This window comes from Lissotriton helveticus, chromosome 6 (assembly GCF_964261635.1).
Source record: "Lissotriton helveticus chromosome 6, aLisHel1.1, whole genome shotgun sequence".
Classification (NCBI taxonomy): Eukaryota; Metazoa; Chordata; class Amphibia; order Caudata; family Salamandridae; genus Lissotriton; species Lissotriton helveticus.
The window spans coordinates 297,864,992-297,887,293 of NC_136067.1; the positions used below are offsets into that span (position 1 = coordinate 297,864,992).

Sequence of the window (22,302 nt, forward strand, 5' to 3'; positions counted from 1 at the left end):
ATTTGATGCAGGGGAATTTTACCAGAAATTGTAAAACCAGCTGTGTATGGAGGGCAGTATATTCTGTGCTTACATTAGAGAAAGCAACATATACATATTAAGTATTGTTGTATAACTTTACAGTATTACATAATACGTTTCTTAAAGGCCTATTTTAGGCAGCTAAATGTTCACTCCTGTAATGATACCACTGCACAATGTTTCAATTTGGGACATGCTAGAACTAAAAGGTTTTGTTAAATTCATGTCGTGTCTGACTGTTTGCTAAAACACAATAAGTGCAAAAGTATATTAAATGAGGCAGGTGAGTGGTTGATATGATCTGCAGGAAGCATGCCACAAATTATATCTCACGTAAACAGGAATACAGGAAAGGTGTTGGTATAACACTAACAGGCATAATTGGTTTACACTAATGTTGTAGACTTTGGGAAGCATACCCACTACATTACCCTCCAATTGCTACAAGATGAATGTGGAAAATGTATGTTGTTTTCGCTTAGGAATACATCCTTCTTTATTTATCATTTATACCTGGGGTACTGTTGAATACATCAAGAGTAGGTGGTGCAATAATGAGATTCAGATTATGCCTACTTTAATTTTTTGAGGAACCAGATATACATGATCTGTGGAAGGAATATGTGACCTTCTCCCTCTAACTGCAAAAAAATCCATTGTGCCAGCACTGGTGACCACGCAGTTAGATTACTGTAATGTCCTCTATTTGGGGGTCACGAAGGGGAGACTGCAGAAATTCCTACGGATTCAAAATGTAGCAGCTCACCTTGTTTTAAATCTTCCGAGACATGCACCTGCAGGTCCAGCTCTTGCCATCCTGCACTGGCTGCCACTCAGTGAGAGAACCTCGTTTAAAGCTTTGGACTTCTGCCAAAGACTTTTTAATGGCTGGCGCTCACGATCCTTGGCATCGTTGATGAAATGCTATCTGTCGAGTCACAGTTTCGGGTCATCAGCTACCAATAGGGTGGTTGTTTCTCGAGTGATGAGAGCCACGATGGGCGGTTGCTATTTTGGTTTCTTAGCGGCGAAGTTGCAGAATTCTCTCCCTTTACAGCTGAGGATGGAACCTTCGGAAAAAGCCTTTCGTAAGAAGCTCAAAACATGGCTGTTTCAATTTGCTCTGGAACAAGGTCATGTTGGGTAAGGTAGGGTGGTGGTAGTTCACTGGCTCTGTTTTCTTGACCCCTTCCTTAGCATTTCTCAATACTTTAAAGGGGTATTGACAATGTGTAAACCTTTCAATCATTTTACTAGTCTCTTTTTCATATTCCTCTGTCGTTGAGTAGATTCTTTTTGCCCTTACCTTTTGGCTGAATGGGATACTCCACTCAATATTGCAGGTTGGCCACTAATGGCATTAAGAATTGAATGTGTGGCTGTTGCTTTCCTATGAATTATTGTCCTTAGTTACCTGTTTTCCATTTCCAGTTCTATATCCAAGACGTTACACACCTTGAATGCGCTTGCCAGTTGAATGTTCATTGGAATTTATCTTTGCGATGAATATCTCCAGTTGTGATACTTATCTTCCCAGAGGATAAACAGATCATCGATGAATCTGGTCCATAACACAACATTCTTCATGTGTCCATCATTCTCTTCAACTCAGGCCACCTCCTTCTCCTACCACCCCATGAACAATTTTGTGTAGGTGTGGGCGAAGAAGGTGCCCATAGCTGTACGGTGTTGTTGCAAATAGTATTTGTTATTAAATAGGAACACGTTTGTGAGGCAGAATCTCAACATTTCAATCACCATCCGAGTGTATTCTAAATACTTGCATGCTCGATGCCATTGCTGTGGTTTGAGGTGTATAAAAACACAAAATCAAGTGTTACCATCACATAATCAGTTCTCCATTTTTTTTCAGGAAATCAGTAGAATATCTTAAATAAGAAGGTAGACTAGTAACATAGGGATGCAAGAATAGATCTAAGTATCTTGAGCAGTTTTCTAGTGCTGAATCCACAAAGCTAACGATTGGTCTGCCTCATATATGGACCCACTACATTGATGATCTTTTCATCATTTGGCGAGACGATATAACATCAGCAGAGGAGTTTATTGGGAGGATAAATACCAATTACCTAAATTTAAAGTTCACATCACATTTAAGTGAGACAGAGGTACAGTTCCTGGATCTCACATTGTACATAAAGGATGGGGAAATAAATACTAAAACATTTCGGAAAAGTACTGCGGGCAATACGATACCCCATGCTCGCAGTTTCCATCCTCCCAAACTGGTGAATAGCATCCCATATGCTGAGAACTTGCGGATGAAAAGGAACTGCTGCTGCCCCAGCCAACTGTATCAAGCGCAGGAGGAGTTAAAAGAGGTTTGAACCGTGGGTAAACAGTAAGTCAGTGTTAAGAGCAGCCAGAGAAAAAGCAAATGCAAAGCCTAGGGAACTGCTAATATTTGCCAACTCATTACACACAAGGAAGTCCCAAGAAGATAATCACATTTCCAATTTATTACAGGCTACAGCACAAAAGCATAGGAACTATCATGCAGAAACATTGCCATGTACTTCAAGGGTATGCCTTTCTGAGACAAAAGTTAGGTAAAGGGCGACTAATAACCTTTCGCAGGGCAAGATTTTTTTCAGCAGGCTTTAGTAACAAATAGCCCAGGTACCCCACAACAGACAACTTGGCTCTGTGAAAGCAAGGGCTTCAGGCAATGTCACAAGTGTAAGGCGTGCAGGAATGGAGAAAACACAATGCAAGTACCCTTACCATTTACAGATAAAAGTGGCAGATCACGAAGCCAATGTAGTGCAGGAGCCAATTTGTAGTATATGCTCTTAGATGCAGTTGTTTTAAAATGTATATAGGCAGTACAATTTTACCAGTCCATCAGCGGATCCTACAACACATTAGAGCGATTAATAACAGGGATCAGGCGTACCCCATGGCCAGACATTTCCAGCAGTTTCATGACAACAAGTTGGAAGATCTGAAATACTTTATACTAAATCAAGTGCCACAAAGGTTGAGAGGGGGAAATAGAGAAAGGTGCCGGAGACAACTTGAATCAAGATACATTTGAATAGTAAGATCCTCTAATGGGCATAACACTGAGGAACACCTACATGTCCATCTGTAAAGAGACAGAGAGAAAGAGGACGATTGAATGTCGGGTAATCCAGAGGAAAGAGGATGTACTTATGGTTAATGCTCTGAAGCTCTCACAATGATAAGTAAATGATTGAGTCCATTAATTTTAATTCACTCCATTTAATATTACTGAAATTTCTGCACATAGTTTTTGCACAGCACTTCAATTTTAATCTGTTTGTGACCAACCTTGTTGCATATTGAAGGATCAAGGGCACTGGCCCAAAACAATGAGAACATTTGCACATGATATTTCATTGGAGGGCATCTCATGTTATTATGATATTTTAATAGTAATGTGGAATTTGCACAGGTCACTTTATTTTGTAAGGGACATTGTAAAAGGCACTTTTTTGATTGTACATAGAGTTTGGCCTGGAAGTTTGGGTCTTGTAGTACAAATACGGCGTGAATTAGGCACTTGCCCTAGATATGGCGAATTAATTTCGTACCATATGTAATTTGAAATGCATGACGCCGTTAAATTGCCATTATATATTAGAAATATTAATATGTCACTACCTTGATAACGCTCATTTGCACAATGTGCAGGCCATTGAGTTCTGTGATCATGATTGCATATGTCACCTTGGTTTTTGAAATGTTTCACTGTCACTTTAAATTTTGTTGAAACTTTATTTAAAATGATGCACTGTCACTTTGTAGATGGTATAAAAAGCAAAAAGATGGCTGCAATTTCAGATTTAACAAAGACTGCTTGCGTGGTCGAAACAGGTTACCTGGTTTTGTGTTGCAAAAATAAAATCTCTCCATAGCAAACCGGAGCGTGCTGGAGTCTGTTTCTAATGGTGGAGCAGTCGTTTGCAATGATATATGTGTGTATATATGTGTGTATATATGTGTGTATATATATATATATATATATATATATAATTTTTTTTTAAATTTTGATGAAAAAACAAAGGTTAAGGTGACATTATAGTTAGGTGTTGAAATGAGAAAAGGAATAATTTTAAGAAACGGAAAAAATACCCAATTTTCCAGTTATAGTTTAGTTGACCAACTATAACTTGCGCCCTGTCAAGCACTGCTTAGGACTTCACATATTACATCACTCATGACATGTTAAATTACATCATTGGGGACATCATTGATGACATTTCAAATGGCATCATTGATGACATCCAATTGACACCAGCCTAGATTCTGCTATTCACATTACCTCATAAGCCCTAATATTATTTTAAATAGGAACGTTTTTACTGGAGGGCCTATATTCATATACAGCATAGAGTTACAGAGTGCATGTGTGGTTGCAAAGAATGAAAATAGCGTAAGGTTGTGTGGTTATGCATGTTGAAAGTTATATGGTGCACCGTTTACAAACCAGTATGGTCGGGCTACAAGCAGTACGTCATGTTAAATAAGTAAAGGCTGAGCACTCCTGCTGTGGGTTGTAGATGCATGTTTCAATGTAAATTGTGGCTTAAAGACAAACGCTTGTTGCAAATAATCTGTGGGAAAAGTCAAAGCTTCTGTTGACACTAGATCATCCACCGGCGGATGTCTGGGCATGTACCCATGTTAAACAGTTTTAATAGAGTGCTAAAGGCAAATTCTACGTAACAAGGATGTTTATATGGTGTGGATGTTTATTTCCAGAACTTAGCTGAATATTTTAAGGCATTGCATATTGCTGAATAAAGTAGAATATAGGGTGACCAACCTAGAGGTGGTTTAATTCACACTGGGGTTGTAAGCAAGGTTCTAATGTATGCCATTGTGCTCATTGCAGCAATGTTTGCAGTGTATTTTACCAAACTTTGAAGGTTAGTCCATGAAGCCTTATTAGTATCATAACGGTCAACCTCTTGCTTTAAAGGCACAGATCATGTGAAGTCGTTAAGAGATTGAGCAGTTTAAGTTCAATAGAGTACAAACTCTTTTATGGAGGGTGTTTAAGGTTTAAAAAGGGAGTGACTTCATTAAAGAATATGGAGGTATTTTGTTTGTTAAGTGGGTGAAACACCAGTAAAAAGAGAGTAACATCCATCACATGTGGGTAACTTTACAGATGTGCTATGTGTCTACCATGTTGTGAAAGTTTATGTCCATTATCACTTGATCTGAGATAGAAAATTGGGAACAGGTGTAGTGTGTTGAATTACATCAAGTCCACAAAACCTACAGGACACTGTAACAATGACTGGATGTTTGGACATTAGAGATGTCATTTAAAATATCAAGAGCAATGTAACATGTGAGGTCTTAAGCGGTGCTTGACAACAGTGCAAATAATAGTAATTATAATTAGTTAACTAAACTTTAACTGCCTAATTAAATGTTTTTTTGTTTTACAAAGATTAATTCTTTTTTTTATTCCAACACCTAAACATAGTGTCATTTTAACCTCTTTTTTTCAGTGAATATCTGTTTTTTGTTTTCAATATAAGCTAAGAACCAATTACCATATTTAACTATAATGTCACTTTAAGCTTTATTTTTTCAGTGAATGTATTTGTTTTAACCATACTTATGCCTAGCCCCCTTGGGCAAACTACAGCCAAGCCCCACTGCACACAGCTTCTGGCTGTGTGCACCGGAGGTTGGCCACTGAGCCTGAACCCTGGCCAGCCTCCCACCTACTGCAGAGCAACCAACAGAAACAAATGTTTTTGTAAGAAACATTAAAAAAGTATCTTATACTCACTTTTCTCAGTTAGTATTTTTGTAAAAAAACGTCAGTGTCTGTTTATGAATTGTACCGCATAGAATTCTAGTCCACCTGTATCAAGGCCTGCCCTTAGTAACAAAATATGCACCCACAGCAAATAATTCTTAGTAGGGATATGTGAAATACACATTTTTCTTTGGCATAATTAAGTGAAATTTTTGAAAAATTGACACATAATTACACAAAACGCAAATCCATCACTTAGAGCTCCTTCAACTTTTGATGTGAGGTTATATGTAAGGCCTGCCCTTAGTAACAAAATGTGCACCCACAGCAAATAATTCTTAGTAGGGATATGTGAAATACACATTTTTCTTTGGCATAATTATGTGAAATTTTTGATAAATTGACACATAATTACACAAAACGCAAATCCATCACTTAGAGCTCCTTCAACTTTTGATGTGAGGTTATATGTAACTGTAAAAAAAATATCAGACACACAAATTAAGCTTACAACAGACTAAAAATTCGGGTTACAAGGGTGGTAGTGGCCCTGCCCTGGTTACCACCCACTAAGTCAGTAGCCCTACTGACTTGCACATTCAAGTATATTTAATACCTCATCATGGGAAGCCATACATAAACTGAAGTAAATATACCGTCAATATATAACCAAGAAAAATTATTCTGCAAATATTTTTATTTTTTAATATCTTCAAAATGTACTATACAAAACATTCATAAAAGCAAGATTTTCGACGGGAAATGACGGTCCATATAAATCTTTCATGATCTCAGTTTTCTCTGTTTTGAAACAATCTCAGTGATGTTCAGTCATAACCTTATTGTTGTCATTTCCTGTGTATTTAACATCAATGTCAGCACGCAACCCTGTGTGATATGATCAGATTAATAGCGTGCCAATGTCTCGTTATGGACTTTGGTGCTCACCGATTGGACCTGTCTATTAATATTCTTAAACAAGTTGAATATGCAGGGATGAAACAATCTCAATAAGAATAGACTCAAGTTAAGGTTTTTGTAAATGTATATAAAGAAGTAATTGGCAGAATACTGGAAATATGTCAGAGTTTAGTAACAACACATACATGCAAATAACTTAGTAAAGTTCTACATGAAATCCTAAATAGATTTGCCTTCTAAAGGTAGGGAATATGGGGTTCCAATGTGCAGTAGGAAGCATATCCTTTTCTAGGACTTTAGAGAATGACTTTAATACATTTCTACACAAATGCACAGATTTCAGAGTTTGCACCAATAAGGAATAAGCAATAAGAAACATTTTACTACAGAATACGTTTGAGTATTCTCTCAAAGTAGCATTAAGTTGAGTTTAGTTGTTCTCTCAGTTTATTTAAGCATGCAAATTGATACATTGTACAATGATAGCCTGGGACAGTTGGGATGTCCTTGATTAAGAACAGTGGAGGTAAAATCTCTGAGAACGCTCTCAGTTTATTCGTGTAGAGCATGGGTACTCACAAACTTTCTCTCGGGGGCCAAATTTACACTGTGGTTTGTGTCCGAGGGCCGCACCAGTGGGGGCGGGGTCAGTGGGGAAGGGGGCAGGGCTAGAACAACAAAAAAAAACTGACCTTGAGGTTGATCACTGGTCCCTGCAGCGGACACCTTCATCCACTGAGCCACCAGACGCGGCATACACACATCTCTCTTTCTCGCTCTCTTTCTCTCTCCGTCTCCCTCACTCCCTCTCCCTCTCTCCCTCTCCCTTACTCTGTCCCCCTCCCTTTGTATCCCTCCCTCTGTCTCCCTTTCCCTCTCTCACTCCCTCACTGTGTCTCCCTTTCCCTCTCTCACTCCCTCACTCTGTCACTCCCGTTCCCTCCCTTCCTTTCTCTCCCTCCCTTTCCCTCTCTCACTCCCTCACTCTGTCACTCCCTTTCCTTCCCTTCCTTTCCTTCCCTCCCCCTCTCTCAGTCGGTCACTCCCTTTCCCTCCCTTCCTTTCTCTCCCTCCCTTTCCCTCTATCACTCCCTCACTCTCTCCCTTTCCCTCTCACTCCCTCACTGTCTCTTTCCCTACCTCACTCCCTCACTCTGTCTCCCTTTCCCTCCCTCTCTCCGTCTCCCTTTCCCTCCCTCACTCTGTCTCCCTTTCCCTCCCTCACTCTGTCTCCCTTTCCCTCCCTTACGCCCTTACTCCCTCACTCTGTCACTACCTTTCCCTCCCTCACTCTGTCTCCCTTTCTCTCCCTTTCCCTTCCACCCAGGGCACAAGTCCTATAAAAAGAAGTGGGGGGACGCTGACGTCACAACAGGAAGTGATGTCACGAAAGGTGGCTTGCACCATCAGATTCATTGCCTCCTCTCGCTCACCCCTTAGATGCGATTGCATCAGAGAAGCCAGCGCGTGAGCAGTGTTCTGAATGAGCTCCAATCTCACCCCAGAGAGGCCAAATAGTGAATGTGCTGCTCCATTTACTCCAGTTATTGAGCTCCCGGTAAAATAAGTGGGGGGACGCCGTCCACCCGCGTGGTACCTCGACTTGAGCCCTGCTTCCACCCTCCCTTTCCTTCCTTCCCTCTCTTACTCCTTCACCCGTTCTCCCTTTCCCTTCCTCACTTAGTCTCCTTTTCTTTCCCTCTCCCTCTCCCTCCCTCTCCCTCTGTCATCTCACCCTGCCTCTGTGTCAGCCCGGGCTGAGACAGCTTCGGAGCACACACATAGCTGCACTGAGCACATTAACAGGTCTTTAAAAGACCATTAGCTTGTTAATGAGGCTGTGTTGTTCACCTCTTAGCGCCCCTGCAGCTCCACTCCAACTATGGCAGGAATCCCCCGGCCGGCCTTCACAGAGCAGCAGAGTCTCGGAGTCGCGCTGCTGTAACTTAGTTTGCAGACACTCTTAAAAAAAAAAAAAAATTTAAACACTGGTATGCTGTGTGCAAGGTCCGCAGGCCGCCAGGGGAGGTTTGCCTGGCCGCCACCGGCCCGCGGCCGTACTATGAGTACCCCTGGTGTAGAGCTTGCAATTCTTTAGTTAGAACAGGGAGACACCTAAAATAGTAATCATCATGTGGGATATTCATGACAGTGGTTAAAAATGGAGGAAGTGTAAACATGATTATATTAGCATATGCTTGGTTCTAGTGCATTTAAAGCAGACAAAAAGGAAACCGCTCTCACAACCCTCTGAAGATTTCTGAATCTTCAGCTTATTTCTTTATTACAGTATATTCATTAACTTTGGGTTCTTCTAAGATTCTCCAAGAACCTACAGAGGGTAATACAGGTCACTTTGCATCTCTTCAGCCTTTACATCAAGTCTCTTTCTTTTTCTGAGCTGACTTACCACATACATAATTGATGCCTTTAAACTCGCCTCCAATTCGGAAAAGGTTTTGCATGCAACTAAATAATGATGGGAAAACACACAAGATGATTGACGGAATGTTGCACAATGGCAAAACATTCGCCCCCAGTCACAGATCTGGGTTCAATCCATCGTTATTTTGCTCACCAAGCCACCCCAGTTCAGACATGGCCATATGCAAATCAGTCTTGACCCTGTGCCTCATGGGAACAGTCCAGCCCGAACTGCCAAGCCATGTCTTCCCTAGACCGGAATCAAGCACCCTAGGACCGGTTTCTGGCTATCAGCTGTCTTCAGCCAGGATAGCTTGACTCCAGTGGCTTAGTGAGCACGGGACCCACGTCTGGGCATACCCTTCCCACATAGGGTGAACAGCAAAACACACAAGATGATGGACGGAATGTTGCACAATGGCAAAACATTCGCCCCCAGTCACAGATCTGGGTTTAATCCATCGTAATTTGCTCACCAAGCCACCCTAGTTCAGACATGGCCATATGCAAATCAGTCTTGACCCTGTGCCTCATGGGAACAGTCCAGCCCGAACTGCCAAGCCATGTCTTCCCTGGACTGGAATCAAGCACCCTAGGACCGGTTTCTGGGTATCAGCCGTCTTCAGCCAGGATAGCTTGACTCCAGTGGCTTAGTGAGCACGGGACCCACGTCTGGGCATACCCTTCCCACATAGGGTGAACAGCAAAACACACAAGATGATGGACGGAATGTTGCAAAATGGCAAAACATTCGCCCCCAGTCACAGATCTGGGTTTAATCTATCGTTATTTTGCTCACCAAGCCACCCCAGTTCACACATGGCCATATGCAAATCAGTCTTGACCCTGTGCCTCATGGGAACAGTCCAGCCCGAACTGCCAAGCCATGTCTTCCCTGGACCGGAATCAAGCACCCTAGGACCGGTTTCTGGGTATCAGCCGTCTTCAGCCAGGATAGCTTGACTCCAGTGGCTTAGTGAGCACGGGACCCACGTCTGGGCATACCCTTCCCACATAGGGTGAACAGCAAAACACACAAGATGATGGACGGAATGTTGCACAATGGCAAAACATTCACCACCAGTCACTTATCTGGGTTTAATCCATCGTTATTTTGCTCACCAAGCCAATGTGGCTCACGGTTACAGCAATTGTTTTGCCCACTGTTTGTTTCTGACAAATAGCACAACATTGACACAAACTTTCTGACATGGATTGAACATGAGGATTGTACCAAAATACCAAATGTGCACACCATTTGGTCTAAACCCACATGTGTGGGACCATGCATGTGCTGTACCATAGCACGCAATTTAGAGTCAGAGAACTAGCTTCCCATCACTGGACACCCAAATGTTGCTGGCATCTTTCACACATCCCATCTTTTACCAGTTAGCCTTCTCTACTTTTGGGGCACTCTGTTGAAATTCTCTTGCTCATTGAAGGTGTGTACACTATTCAATAGCATAGTGGAAAATAGTCTATTTTGCTGACCTACATGGCTCATCCATTATGAAAGGTGCTGGACTCAAAATTGGGCAATTTCATTTGTATAGCATTTTCCTCTGGCGAAAACAGCTCTTAAAATACCACAATGGTTTCTCAAATTTTGACCCATCAACAAAAAGGGTATGGTCAGATTCAGGACGGTGTACATCCAGTATGATGGATTTCAGTTTTGTGCACAACTCAGTAACACTAACAGTCATAGTGAAAATCGCCCTCATCATTTCCCTCTAGGGCTGGCAAAAGAGAAGGAGGGTTTAGTGTTACAGCTTCTGATGGAATCATTTTCGGCAGCCAACATGATTCTCTCATAACGGGTTAAGTGGCTGTTTGTCAAATGTTGCGTGCGGGTCATTAGAATATCAAGCCAGTGAGAGACAATGACAATCAGGGGGTAAACCATCATTATCCATTCAGTTTTCTGAATGTGAAAGCTCACCGTTACAACCACTTTGAGACAACCAGGCAGCCCTACTGCCACAGAGTCAAGAGTAGCTGAGGAATATCAGATGGGACGCTTAGTCTCCCCATGTGCTTGAGTTAGTACAGTCCATGCGCACCCATCTCTTTCATGGCAAAAGAGTAAAAATTCTTTAGTATAGTCAGCTATTCCAAAAGTGTGTGCACTGCAAAGTAAATTTGATGGCACCCGGAAGACTTCAATGCTTTCGTCATCCTTTGGTACAGGGTTGCTGATATCAGTGTGCTTCAGCCTCAGTAAAGGATTTGCCATGAAGGAAAAAGTTGAGATCCATTGTCAGCAGTAGCCAACTATGCCCAGGAACACACACACTTCTCTTTGTGTAGACGGAAATTTCATTTTAAGGATGGTCTCTATATGTTCATGGGACACTCACCTCATGCTCTTCTCAATCCGATGTCCTAAATACAGGACTTCCTTCTGACAGTACTAAAATTTCTTGGAGGAAACTGCCCATTCTCAGCCAGGTGGTTGAGCAGAGCAATCGTGTCTTTTTTTACAAGCTTCTTTGGTCATCGATGCAATCAAAAGATAATTAATGTTGTGAATCTGGATCAAATTGCATGTTAGCTGCAGAGATTCCATAATCTTTTAGAGTATGTGATTGAAACATGATGGGCTTTTGGTACACCATTGTATAGCACGACATATGTCATGAAAACTCCTTGAATTGTCATCCCGCAACTGGAATCCACATCAGGGCTTTGAAGAGAAACATTAAATCCTTTTGTCCCTTCATTATGTGCTAACTGGGTTTGAGCTATCATTTACCTTTGTTTGAGCCCCTTTCGCTGGGCTTCCTACATGTCACTGCAATATTTTACGCACTGCAGGATCTTATCAACAGTTTTGCTCTGTCAACATAGGACACCTTGGATAATCTGGTCACTGATTTCAGGTCTAAGTCCTTGCACAGAGGCTGGAAACCCTTCAATGTTGTATCCAAGTGGATTGTTCATTCCACTCTACTCCCTGTACACCTGCATGAACCTCTCTAAATAGGCATGCACCAAATATTTTCGGCTCGAGAGGTTTGGAAAATCGTGTACCAATTCATTTCTCTTTGAGGGACTTTTGTCTTCAGGTGTTTTATTTTTGTTTTTTCTACGGGTAAAGGTGCATTAGTCCCCATCACTCTAGGGCAGGGGTACTCCTAGTACGGCCCGCGGGCTGCCAGCGGCCCGGCAAGCCATCCTGGGCGGCCCGCGGACTTTGTAGACACCCGTGTTTAAAAAAAAAAAAATTGTGTTAGCAAATACCGCCGCAGCAGCGCGGACTCAAGAGAATCTGCTCTGTGGGGGCTGTAGAGGGGGATTTCAGTGATTGTCAGAGGGGAGCTGCAGGGGTGCTAAGAGGTGAAGTACAACAAAGCCTCATTAACATGTAAATGGTCTTTTACAGACCTGTGAAGTACTGGGGCGCGGCTGTGCGTGTGCGCTGAGGAAGCTGTCTCAGCCCGGAAAGACACACACACAGGGCAGGGTGACAGAGGTACACCTTCACAGATCTGTTCCTTCCTTCGTGGGTTCTTCGCATTGCACTCATTGCCTCCCCTGCAATGGCACAATGTTCCTCCAACTCGAACCCTCCTTTGCAGGAATCAGCTTAAATAGCACGTTGGGGTATAGGGAAAAAAACTCGGATTGCAGAAGGAGGAATACTTAAGATTGGATTTGGTTGTCACGCGCATCTATTCACCAGCAACTCAAACGATATCAGGTGTCCCCCCTTTCAGTTAACGTGTCAACTTGCTATCTGCACACTTGAAGCACCATATTACACGCACCACTGTCTTTGTACTGGAATCTCTGCCTGCTTGGCTTGGCAGATATTATTTTCCTACTGTCCTTTCTGCAGACGAGGGTCTCCCTCTAGGGAACAGGGTGAGGAGGTCATGGTGCCAGGCTAAACGCATAGAACAAATCGTTCCCACGCAGTGGTGACAGTCGGGGAATCCTTTCTCCTAGCTTCAGAGGATTACACTCCTGCGCTGCATTAGTCATTATCCATGCAGCAGGGATAATTTACATTAACTCCAAGCTTGAGTCTTCTTTTAAAAAAACAACACTTGTTCCTGTGTATTTATAAAACAGAAAAATCCCACATGCATTCAGATATGGCATACCCTGGAGCGGGGTGGGCAGAGCATAATGGAACATGAGGCTCAATTGCAGGAAGTATGGCCTCTCACATCCTGTTTATCACAGTTGGGCCCCACGGTGCTCTTCCATTTTTGTTGCTATGCAGTACTTTTAGGACCTTCTTGCCGTTTCTCTCGTTCAAATGGGTGTAATGTCTGATATTTATACGTTTCCCTCGTCTTCAGTGCTTGATTATGTTTGCGAGGAAATGTCACTCATATTTGTGGAAATGTCACTCATAATTACACTGAAACTATGAAAATGTCACACCTATCAATCTGAAACCTTGGCAGCCATGGAGGGTGAGGGAGAGGGAGGGAGAGGGAGGGAGGGTGCAGAGGCAGGGTGACTGAAGGATGGAGGGTGACAGAAGGAGGGAGGGAGACGGAGGGAGAGGAAGGGAGACAGAGAGAGAGGGAGACAGAGGGAGAGGGAGACAGGGAGGGAGACAGAGGGATGGAGGGATAGGGAGGGAGAGGGACAGAGGGAGGGAAAGGGAGGGAGGGTGACAGAGGAAGTGTGGTAGAGGGAGGGAGGGAGACAGAGGGAGGGAGAGGAAGGGAGACAGAGGGAGGGAGGGTGACAGGAAGTGTGACAGAGGGAGGGAGGGAGAGGAAGGGAGACAGGGAGAGGAAGGGAGACATAGGGAGGGAGACAGGGCGGGAGACAGAGGGAGAGAGACGGAGAGAGAGGGAGAGAGACGGAGGGAGAGAGACGGAGGGAGAGGGAGAGAGAGAGACAGGGAGGGAGACAGGGGGAGGGAGACAGAGGGGGACGGAGACAGAGGGGGACGGAGACAGAGGGGGACAGAGAGGGAGACAAAGGGAGGAGCGCGACAGAGGGAGGAGGGTGACAGAGGGAGGAGGGCGACAGAGGGAGGAGGGCGACAGAGGGAGGAGGGCGACAGAGGGAGGAGGGCGACAGAGGGAGGAGGGCGACAGAGGGATGAAGGGCGACAGAGAGAGGGAGACAGAGGGAGTAGGGTGACAGGAGGGAGAAAGACAGAGGGAAGGAGGCAGAGGGAGACAGAGGGGAGGAGACAGAGGGGAGGAGACAGAGGGGAGGAGACAGAGGGGAGGAGACAGAGGGGAGGAGACAGAGAGGGAGACAGACGGAGGGAGAGAGAGCGAGGGAGACGGAGGGAGGGAGACGGCGGGAGGGAGAGGGAGGGAGGGAGAGGGTGGGAGAGGAACGGAGGGAGGGGGAGGATGGGAGAGGGAGGGAGGGAGGGAGGGAGGGAGAAGGAGGGAGGCAGAGGGAGCAAGAGGGAGATAAAGGGAGGGAGCAAGAGAGAGAAATTGATGCGTGTATGATGGGTCTGGTGGCTCAGTGGACGAAGGCGTCCGCTGCAGGGACCTGTGTTCAACCTCATGGTCACAATTTTTTTTGCTTTAGCCCCACCCCTTCCCCCTCTGACCCCACCCCCACCGGTGCAGCCCTCTGCCACAAACCACACTGTAAATTTGGCCCCCGAGAGAAAGTTTGTGAGTACCCATGCTCTAGGGTATACTTGACGGCCCTCTTACATTCTGCTCACAAGTTCTTTGGAACCGCCACCTCAACAAAACAGAACTAAATCTTCCCATAGGGCCTTTGAAACAATTTGTTCCATCTGTGTTTATGCTTATCATCATTCTCTCTAATTTTTGGAAGGGAATTTGTGAAATGGAAAAGATCTGATCGTGACTATGTGACATGTAGATATGCTTCTCCCTTTACTTATCTCAAAGTATATTCCTTCATCTTTCCTGATGCAGCTTCCTCCACATCCTTCTAAAAACTCTTTCTTTTGTTTAACCTTGACCTTCTGCTTCCCGCACCACAGCTCTCTGAATTTTTCTCTTTGATTTTTCAGTCACGCTCCATTCCCTTATGTTCTCAATCAGTTCCCTTACAGGAGTCCTTAATCCTCTTAACTTCAACAATGTTAACTCCTTCTCACCCATTGTCATCCTAACTTTCTTCTGCCAATCCCACACTTGTCCGTCATATTTTCCATTCTTGTATGCGCCTGTCTCACTATTTCCTTACTCATGTAGAGCAATTTGCGCTCATTGTAATGTCCCAGGAAGTCCATCCCCACATTTCTCTTAACGATTTCTTTAAATTCAGTTTTTAGTTGGGCGATGTTACGTCACTCTGGGGTTTGCCCATTGCTTCGTGAGTTGACTGGTAAGGCTGCAATAGTTAGCTTACCTCATGTGTCAAATGTTCCATTTGCAGAGGTACTGGAGCCTTTACTCCAGGCTTCGATGCAAGGTCATTAGGTACGCTTAAGATAGGTTGCTTTGGTAAAGTGCTCACAGGTACCTCAACTGGGAAAGAGGTTATGGTCCCCAACAACGGCAGATTGCTCACTTTTATAGGCGCGGGGATCTGAGCAGGAGAAGAGACTGTAGCACGGTATAGCTTGGAGGTGTGCGGGCTTCTACAGGGGATCCTGCACCTAACCAGGTCTCGGTTGTGGCCGGGGCTGTGGTACTCGGTGCAGCAGCTGTCGCGTTATATAGGGGTGGTCTTATACCGAGGAGCTTCCGCCTCCTCACTCTCTGTTTCTGCCTCTTTTTTTGGGGTTTCTCCTTCTCCTTCTCCATCTCCATCTCCTCGCTTTATATTAAGGGATAGTCTTCGAGTGTCTTGATGACTTCCTACGTCCATTTTCTCCGTCTTTCCTCGTCCTGCACCCTTCTCTATGAATGAGCCCTACTGCAAATATTTAATTCAAATTTCTTCCTTTTCTCTTCACTCATCATTTTCTCCCAAAGATTTAAGGCTTAAAATGTGTGGGCTTAAGCCTGAGGTTTTAGGTCATATATTCTCCTCCTCAGATCCTCTAGTATAGAGATATGGAAAGTCCAGTTCAGTGGGAATCATAATTCTCCATCTTTGGACGTGTATCCATGCCATTGGCTAAGCCAAATGCACGTGTGTAACCCTTTCTTGGCTGCCATTTCCATGGCTGGTATGCCCTCTAGGAGAAACTTCTATTTAAATCTTTCTCTTTTTTCAACAAGGATTTCCCATGTTAATAAATTCTCAATCACTCTTTGCTCCAATCTCTCACACTCTTCATCATACTAGGTTCACAATATATCCACCAATCCCAAAGCCTCTCTGTCAAAGGTCACCCTATCACAGTGCAGTTACAACATCCGCCAGTCAATCCCTGCGTGGCACCCAGATGACGTAGCACCAGAATGATGTGAGTTCTTCCTGAACCACTTCTCACTATAATTCTTCTTTTGTGTGCTCCAACTACACAGAAATGTCTACAATAACAAGAATACTACCTACTTTCACACAACTATAGAACTTCGACCAGCAGACCGCATTGTGCTCAGTGCGCTCACACCCAAGTACTAAGGAATGAATTGCCAGCAAGTCCAATTAGTAAAACCGTGCAAATGAAAAGTTACATCCTTATCTTGCTGTGACTGATAGCGCCTCACAATACATCGCACCTTAGCAGACAAGTTCAACAATTTAATACACTAACTTGAGTTACCTCTCTTCAGCTCTATATAAGATGTATAACCACTCAGATGTTTGTAGATTAAAAAAAATATAATAAAAAAATGCAATGACTATCTGTCGCGCCTACAGCAGTCTGTTCGCTGGATGCAGCAAGGCGAAGAGCGTGACCACCTTAAAGCCGGCAGTTACAAAATAAGGGTAAACCCGGAATCACTGGGACCTGGGTACTAGACTGTATAAATTGAAGTGGTCCCAGTGTGTTACTGGCTTTCAAAAGGAGGGGATGAAAAATTAAAAACAAATATCAAGAAACTAAGCATTCAACAGTATGAAAGAGGAAACATTAATGTTCGACCAATGTTATTTAATCACATTGGGAATGTATTTTATGAACAATTTTAAGTAATACACTTTAAAAAGGTATCACAATTCATAAGAGTGGTGCCCAGGGGTCAAAGGGGGGGGTGAAAAGGAGTGTTAGATTGTAAGTGGTGGGAGAGAGAGTTTTGTGATGGTGACAAACATATCACAAACAGTTTGGGTAGATATTAGTAACATACCGGATAGTCAAAGTCCACATTCTATACAAATATTTGCCATATAACAAATGCAATCACAGTTAATTCATCACGGTCGATTCAGTATTGGCAGATGCTGTAAAAGTCGACGTTTCGACCCCTCTGTTCGTAGGTATCTTGAACCTTACTACCGGGGTCTTCCTCAGGACAAGATTGACGTGAGAAGGGCTGGGAACACCTAAAAAAGGGCGAGGGACGGTGTGTAAGTACCTGATATATTGCTAAGAAATTTAAGGGCATTGGGCATAATTAAACATTATTACCATGAGTGTAGCAGCGGGAAGGTGAAGGATTCTCTCACAGGTCAATTGTTGAGAGAGAAAGGGGCTCCGAGGCACTCCAAAGTATACATTGTTGATAGGAGTGAGGCGTTACCTGGATAATAGAGGTGGCCATTAGCCAAAATCAAGTGGGCATAAAAAACAACAATTCAAAATGGTCAAAGGTCGCTGCACACTTACTGCATATATGTGTGTGGCGCGCAGGGTTCCAATCTGTCAGGAGGATTCCTTCTCAGGTGGACAAAATTATCCCCAAAGTTAAAAGTGAATCCAAACAAAGCCTGAGTGAATCAAAGACAGTGAAGCAGAATAAATCTGGGGAGGATAAAAAAAACAGCTAAGAAACCACGTCAAGGAAGACCTGGGATTCGTACTTGAGTATATGACATGCGCCGAGTGCAGTATCCGTGAAATGTTAGATACACGGAAAAGGGCATCAACACGGTTTAAAAATGAAGGTGCCCATAGTGTGCAGAAACACAGAAGGGCTACTAATGCAAAAGTTACAGATGCAAGCCGGTTGGTTTTAACCTGACCGCACGCGAGAAATATCCCAAAATGCCCCCAGATAGAGTGGCGAGGGAAATCGTTATGCCGAGGCTTCTGAAAAATGTAAAATAATTGTGCCTGATTTATTAAAGTGCTTGTATTTATGTCCATCGTAATGTTCGAGTAGAGGAAAAATAATTACGTCCTCTAGTTCGATAGGTTCCGGCAGGAGCACGGAAACAACGTGACACGGTTCGTTACAAAGTACTTGCGACTGAATTAAATCGCACAGTAAATACCAACAACAATTGTGCCAAAAATGTCTAACTAACCCGGTTGCGATGGAATTAACGTGTTAGATACATGACTCATGGTTAAGTCTGAATGATTAAGACATATAACCCACATAATCATCTGACAATACGCATGAAGTGATGTTATTGTACTAGTCTTGCGAACTCTGCAAACTCCTGTCCATTAAATGGTGGGCCATTGTCCGTCTTCACTACTGTGGGGATTCCCCATGCAGCAAATGCTTCGTCTATGACAGGTATGACAGTGGTGGCTCTTCTGGATGAGACTTGTAGCGCAATGGGGAACTTGGAGTACTCATCCATGATGACAATAATGTACTTCCCAGACTTCAGTGGACCAAAGAAGTTGATGGCCACTTGTTGCCATACACCGTCTCCAAGGTCAGACATTTGAAGCGGGAGTGTGGTTCTTCTCGCCGTACTAGTTGGAATTGCGTGCAATCTTGGAGTGTGGATTCTACCACTTGGTCAAGTGACGGGAACCAGGCCCGCTCCCGTAGTGCATTCTTCGTTGCCACCATGCCTCTGTGTCCTTTATGCGCTAGATTTACGGTTCCTTGCCTCAGTTGTTGGGGAATGACAATTCGCCGGTCTGTCGCCAGGACACGCCCACTAGCGAAGCCACGCCCCCTCTAACTTAAAACGCGCGCTGATCACTAGCGCAGCGTTTTGCTAGCTTTAGCTCTTGAGGCACAGCCGGGAGCAGGGACAAACAGCCTATTTTACTTACACCTAATATTGTTGTCTATTTGTTTTAAAATCGCCGATTCTGTGAATCCCTCGCCACTCAGCAGATTGCTTGCTGACGTGGACAAGGTATTACTTGCTGCCACGACGTGATTGGCCTGTCGCCAGGACACGCCCACTAGCGAAGCCACGCCCCCTCTAACTTAAAACGCGCGCTGATCACTAGCGCAGCGTTTTGCTAGCTTTAGCTCTTGAGGCACAGCCGGGAGCAGGGACAAACAGCCTATTTTACTTACACTTAATATTGTTGTCTATTTGTTTTAAAATCGCCGATTCTGTGAATCCCTCGCCACTCAGCAGATTGCTTGCTGACGTGGACAAGGTATTACTTGCTGCCACGACGTGATTGGCCTGTCGCCAGGACACGCCCACTAGCGAAGCCACGCCCCCTCTAACTTAAAACGCGCGCTGATCACTAGCGCAGCGTTTTGTTAGCTTTAGCTCTTGAGGCACAGCCGGGAGCAGGGACAAACAGCCTATTTTACTTACACTTAATATTGTTGTCTATTTGTTTTAAAATCGCCGATTCTGTGAATCCCTCGCCACTCAGCAGATTGCTTGCTGACGTGGACAAGGTATTACTTGCTGCCACGACGTGATTGGCCTGTCGCCAGGACACGCCCACTAGCGAAGCCACGCCCCCTCTAACTTAAAACGCGCGCTGATCACTAGCGCAGCGTTTTGCTAGCTTTAGCGCTTGAGGCACAGCCGGGAGCAGGGACAAACAGCCTATTTTACTTACACTTAATATTGTTGTCTATTTGTTTTAAAATCGCCGATTCTGTGAATCCCTCGCCACTCAGCAGATTGCTTGCTGACGTGGACAAGGTATTACTTGCTGCCGCGACGTGATTGGCCTGTCGCCAGGACACGCCCACTAGCGAAGCCACGCCCCCTCTAACTTAAAACGCACGCTGATCACTAGCGCAGCGTTTTGCTAGCTTTAGCTCTTGAGGCACAGCCGGGAGCAGGGACAAACAGCCTATTTTACTTACACCTAATATTGTTGTCTATTTGTTTTAAAATCGCCGATTCTGTGAATCCCTCGCCACTCAGCAGATTGCTTGCTGACGTGGACAAGGTATTACTTGCTGCCGCGACGTGATTGGCCTGTCGCCAGGACACGCCCACTAGCGAAGCCATGCCCCCTCTAACTTAAAACGCACGCTGATCACTAGCGCAGCGTTTTGGTAGCTTTAGCTCTTGAGGCACAGCCGGGAGCAGGGACAAACAGCCTATTTTACTTACACCTAATATTGTTGTCTATTTGTTTTAAAATCGCCGATTCTGTGAATCCCTCGCCACTCAGCAGATTGCTTGCTGACGTGGACAAGGTATTACTTGCTGCCGCGACGTGATTGGCCTGTCGCCAGGACACGCCCACTAGCGAAGCCACGCCCCCTCTAACCCCTCCCCACTACCGCCACATAGCATGAGCCCCCACCGGAAGCGCAGCGGACGAGCGCAGCGGGCGCGACGACTGCGCGCCGAAGGCGTGCCAAAGGCAAGCCCGTCTGCGCCCGTCCGCGGCAGACCGGGGCACGGGGCCACTACCCCTGCTCACTTTTCCACAAATGCCTGCCCCAAAACCTTAATTGGGTACACTAGAGGCGACCTACTTGCCCTCCGCTCTAACGCTGACACAAATTGCCACCATACGATGTCAATAGAGTCTACCATGCCTCACTGTGGATTCTGTGGTTACTCCATTAGTAAGGGGAAGAAAGATGTAGGGAGTCTGACAAATGTGAAGTTGATGCTGTTAAACTGCAGATCCCTCAAAAAACACAAGCTAGAGATATACGATCTGATATTAGAGGACAATCTTGATGTGCTCCTCTTAACGGAGACATGGTTAGACGAGGCCTCTACCCCTGAAACCCTTGAAGCCGTTCCCGCAGGATATTGCCTGCTCAGAATTGATAGAGAAAGACAAATAGGGGGGGATTGGCAATAATTTTTAAAAGTGAGCTGCACTGCACCTTAGAAAAGATCACATTGCCCAATTGTGAAGGTGGATTTTTCACGATAAAAGTTAACCCCAAATATACTATTAATGGACTCCTCTTATACCGACCTCCTGGGAAGGCTACACAGTTCTGTAACCTCTTGACAGAGCTGATAACTACATATACTCTGCGGTATAAGAAATTTCTTGTATTAGGAGATCTTAATTTGCATTTTGAAAACCCGGACTGTAAGGTGGCACAGGAGGTAATAGTGGCAATGAAGGCTCGATCACTTAAACTTCAATCTATGGCCCCGTCTCATCAAGGTGGCCACCTTTTAGATCCCATTTTTGCCAACTGGGAAGGAATTAAAACAGCTATGCCACTGCAAATTGCCTGGTCAGACCATTTCGCCATTCCGTTTGAAGTGGAAGCTGTTCCTCAGGATGACAGTGGGACTAAAACTCAGCCTGTGAAACATAGAAACTGGAAGAAGTTTACGCCAGAAAATTTTAAATCTGCCCTACTTAAAGACCCGCCGCCCTTCAGCGACAGGCTTGGGTTCACTATGAGAACTGGGTGTCTAGGGCTCTGGATACAATAGCTCCCTGGTCATCCAAACCTCCCATTAGGAAAAATAAAAGCGCCCCCTGGTTTTCTAAGGAACTTAGGGAAGCCAAAGCTAAGTGTAAAAATACTGAGCGTCACTGGAGGAAAAACTATACTCCAGAGGATAAGATGCTTTATAAGAAAGAATTAAAAACCTATTATAAACTAGTCAGAGCAGCCAAAGGCGCTCATTACAATGGACGCATTGAATCGGCCAAAAATCCCACTAAAGAGCTCTTTCTGATCTATAAGGAGCTCACTACTCCAACTAGGCTTGAGACCCAGGATAACTACACCAATGAAATATGTGAAGATATCGCTGACTTTTTCATAAAAAAAGTGGATTCTCTACATGCCACTTTCACAGGAGGCATGTTGACCACTGACCCAGTCGTGGGAAGTGTCGGTGCTAAAAAGGCCTCTGACCCAGTTCACTGTTCCTGAGAGGGCAGACTTGCTAAAAATCATCAATGGCATTCAGTCTGGCTCCCCCATCGATGTGATTGCCCCCAATCGCTGTAAGGCAGTCATTGACTGTATGATTGAGCAATTGGAGCACTTGATTACTCTTTCCTTTCAGGAATGCTATGTGCCTGATAC

At 44.5% G+C, this 22,302-nt stretch overlaps 1 protein-coding gene across 1 annotated transcript in view; it reads left to right on the plus strand.

The window, feature by feature from the left end:
- Positions 1 to 1,065: 1,065 nt before the first annotated feature.
- Positions 1,066 to 22,302, plus strand: part of TTC32 (tetratricopeptide repeat domain 32) — a 46,609-nt gene continuing 25,372 nt past the window's right edge. The window contains exon 1 of the mRNA XM_078647746.1: positions 1,066 to 1,164. Within this exon, the coding sequence (XP_078503872.1) occupies positions 1,085 to 1,164 (80 nt within the window). The 5' untranslated portion in view covers positions 1,066 to 1,084. The remainder of the gene's footprint in view (positions 1,165 to 22,302) is intronic.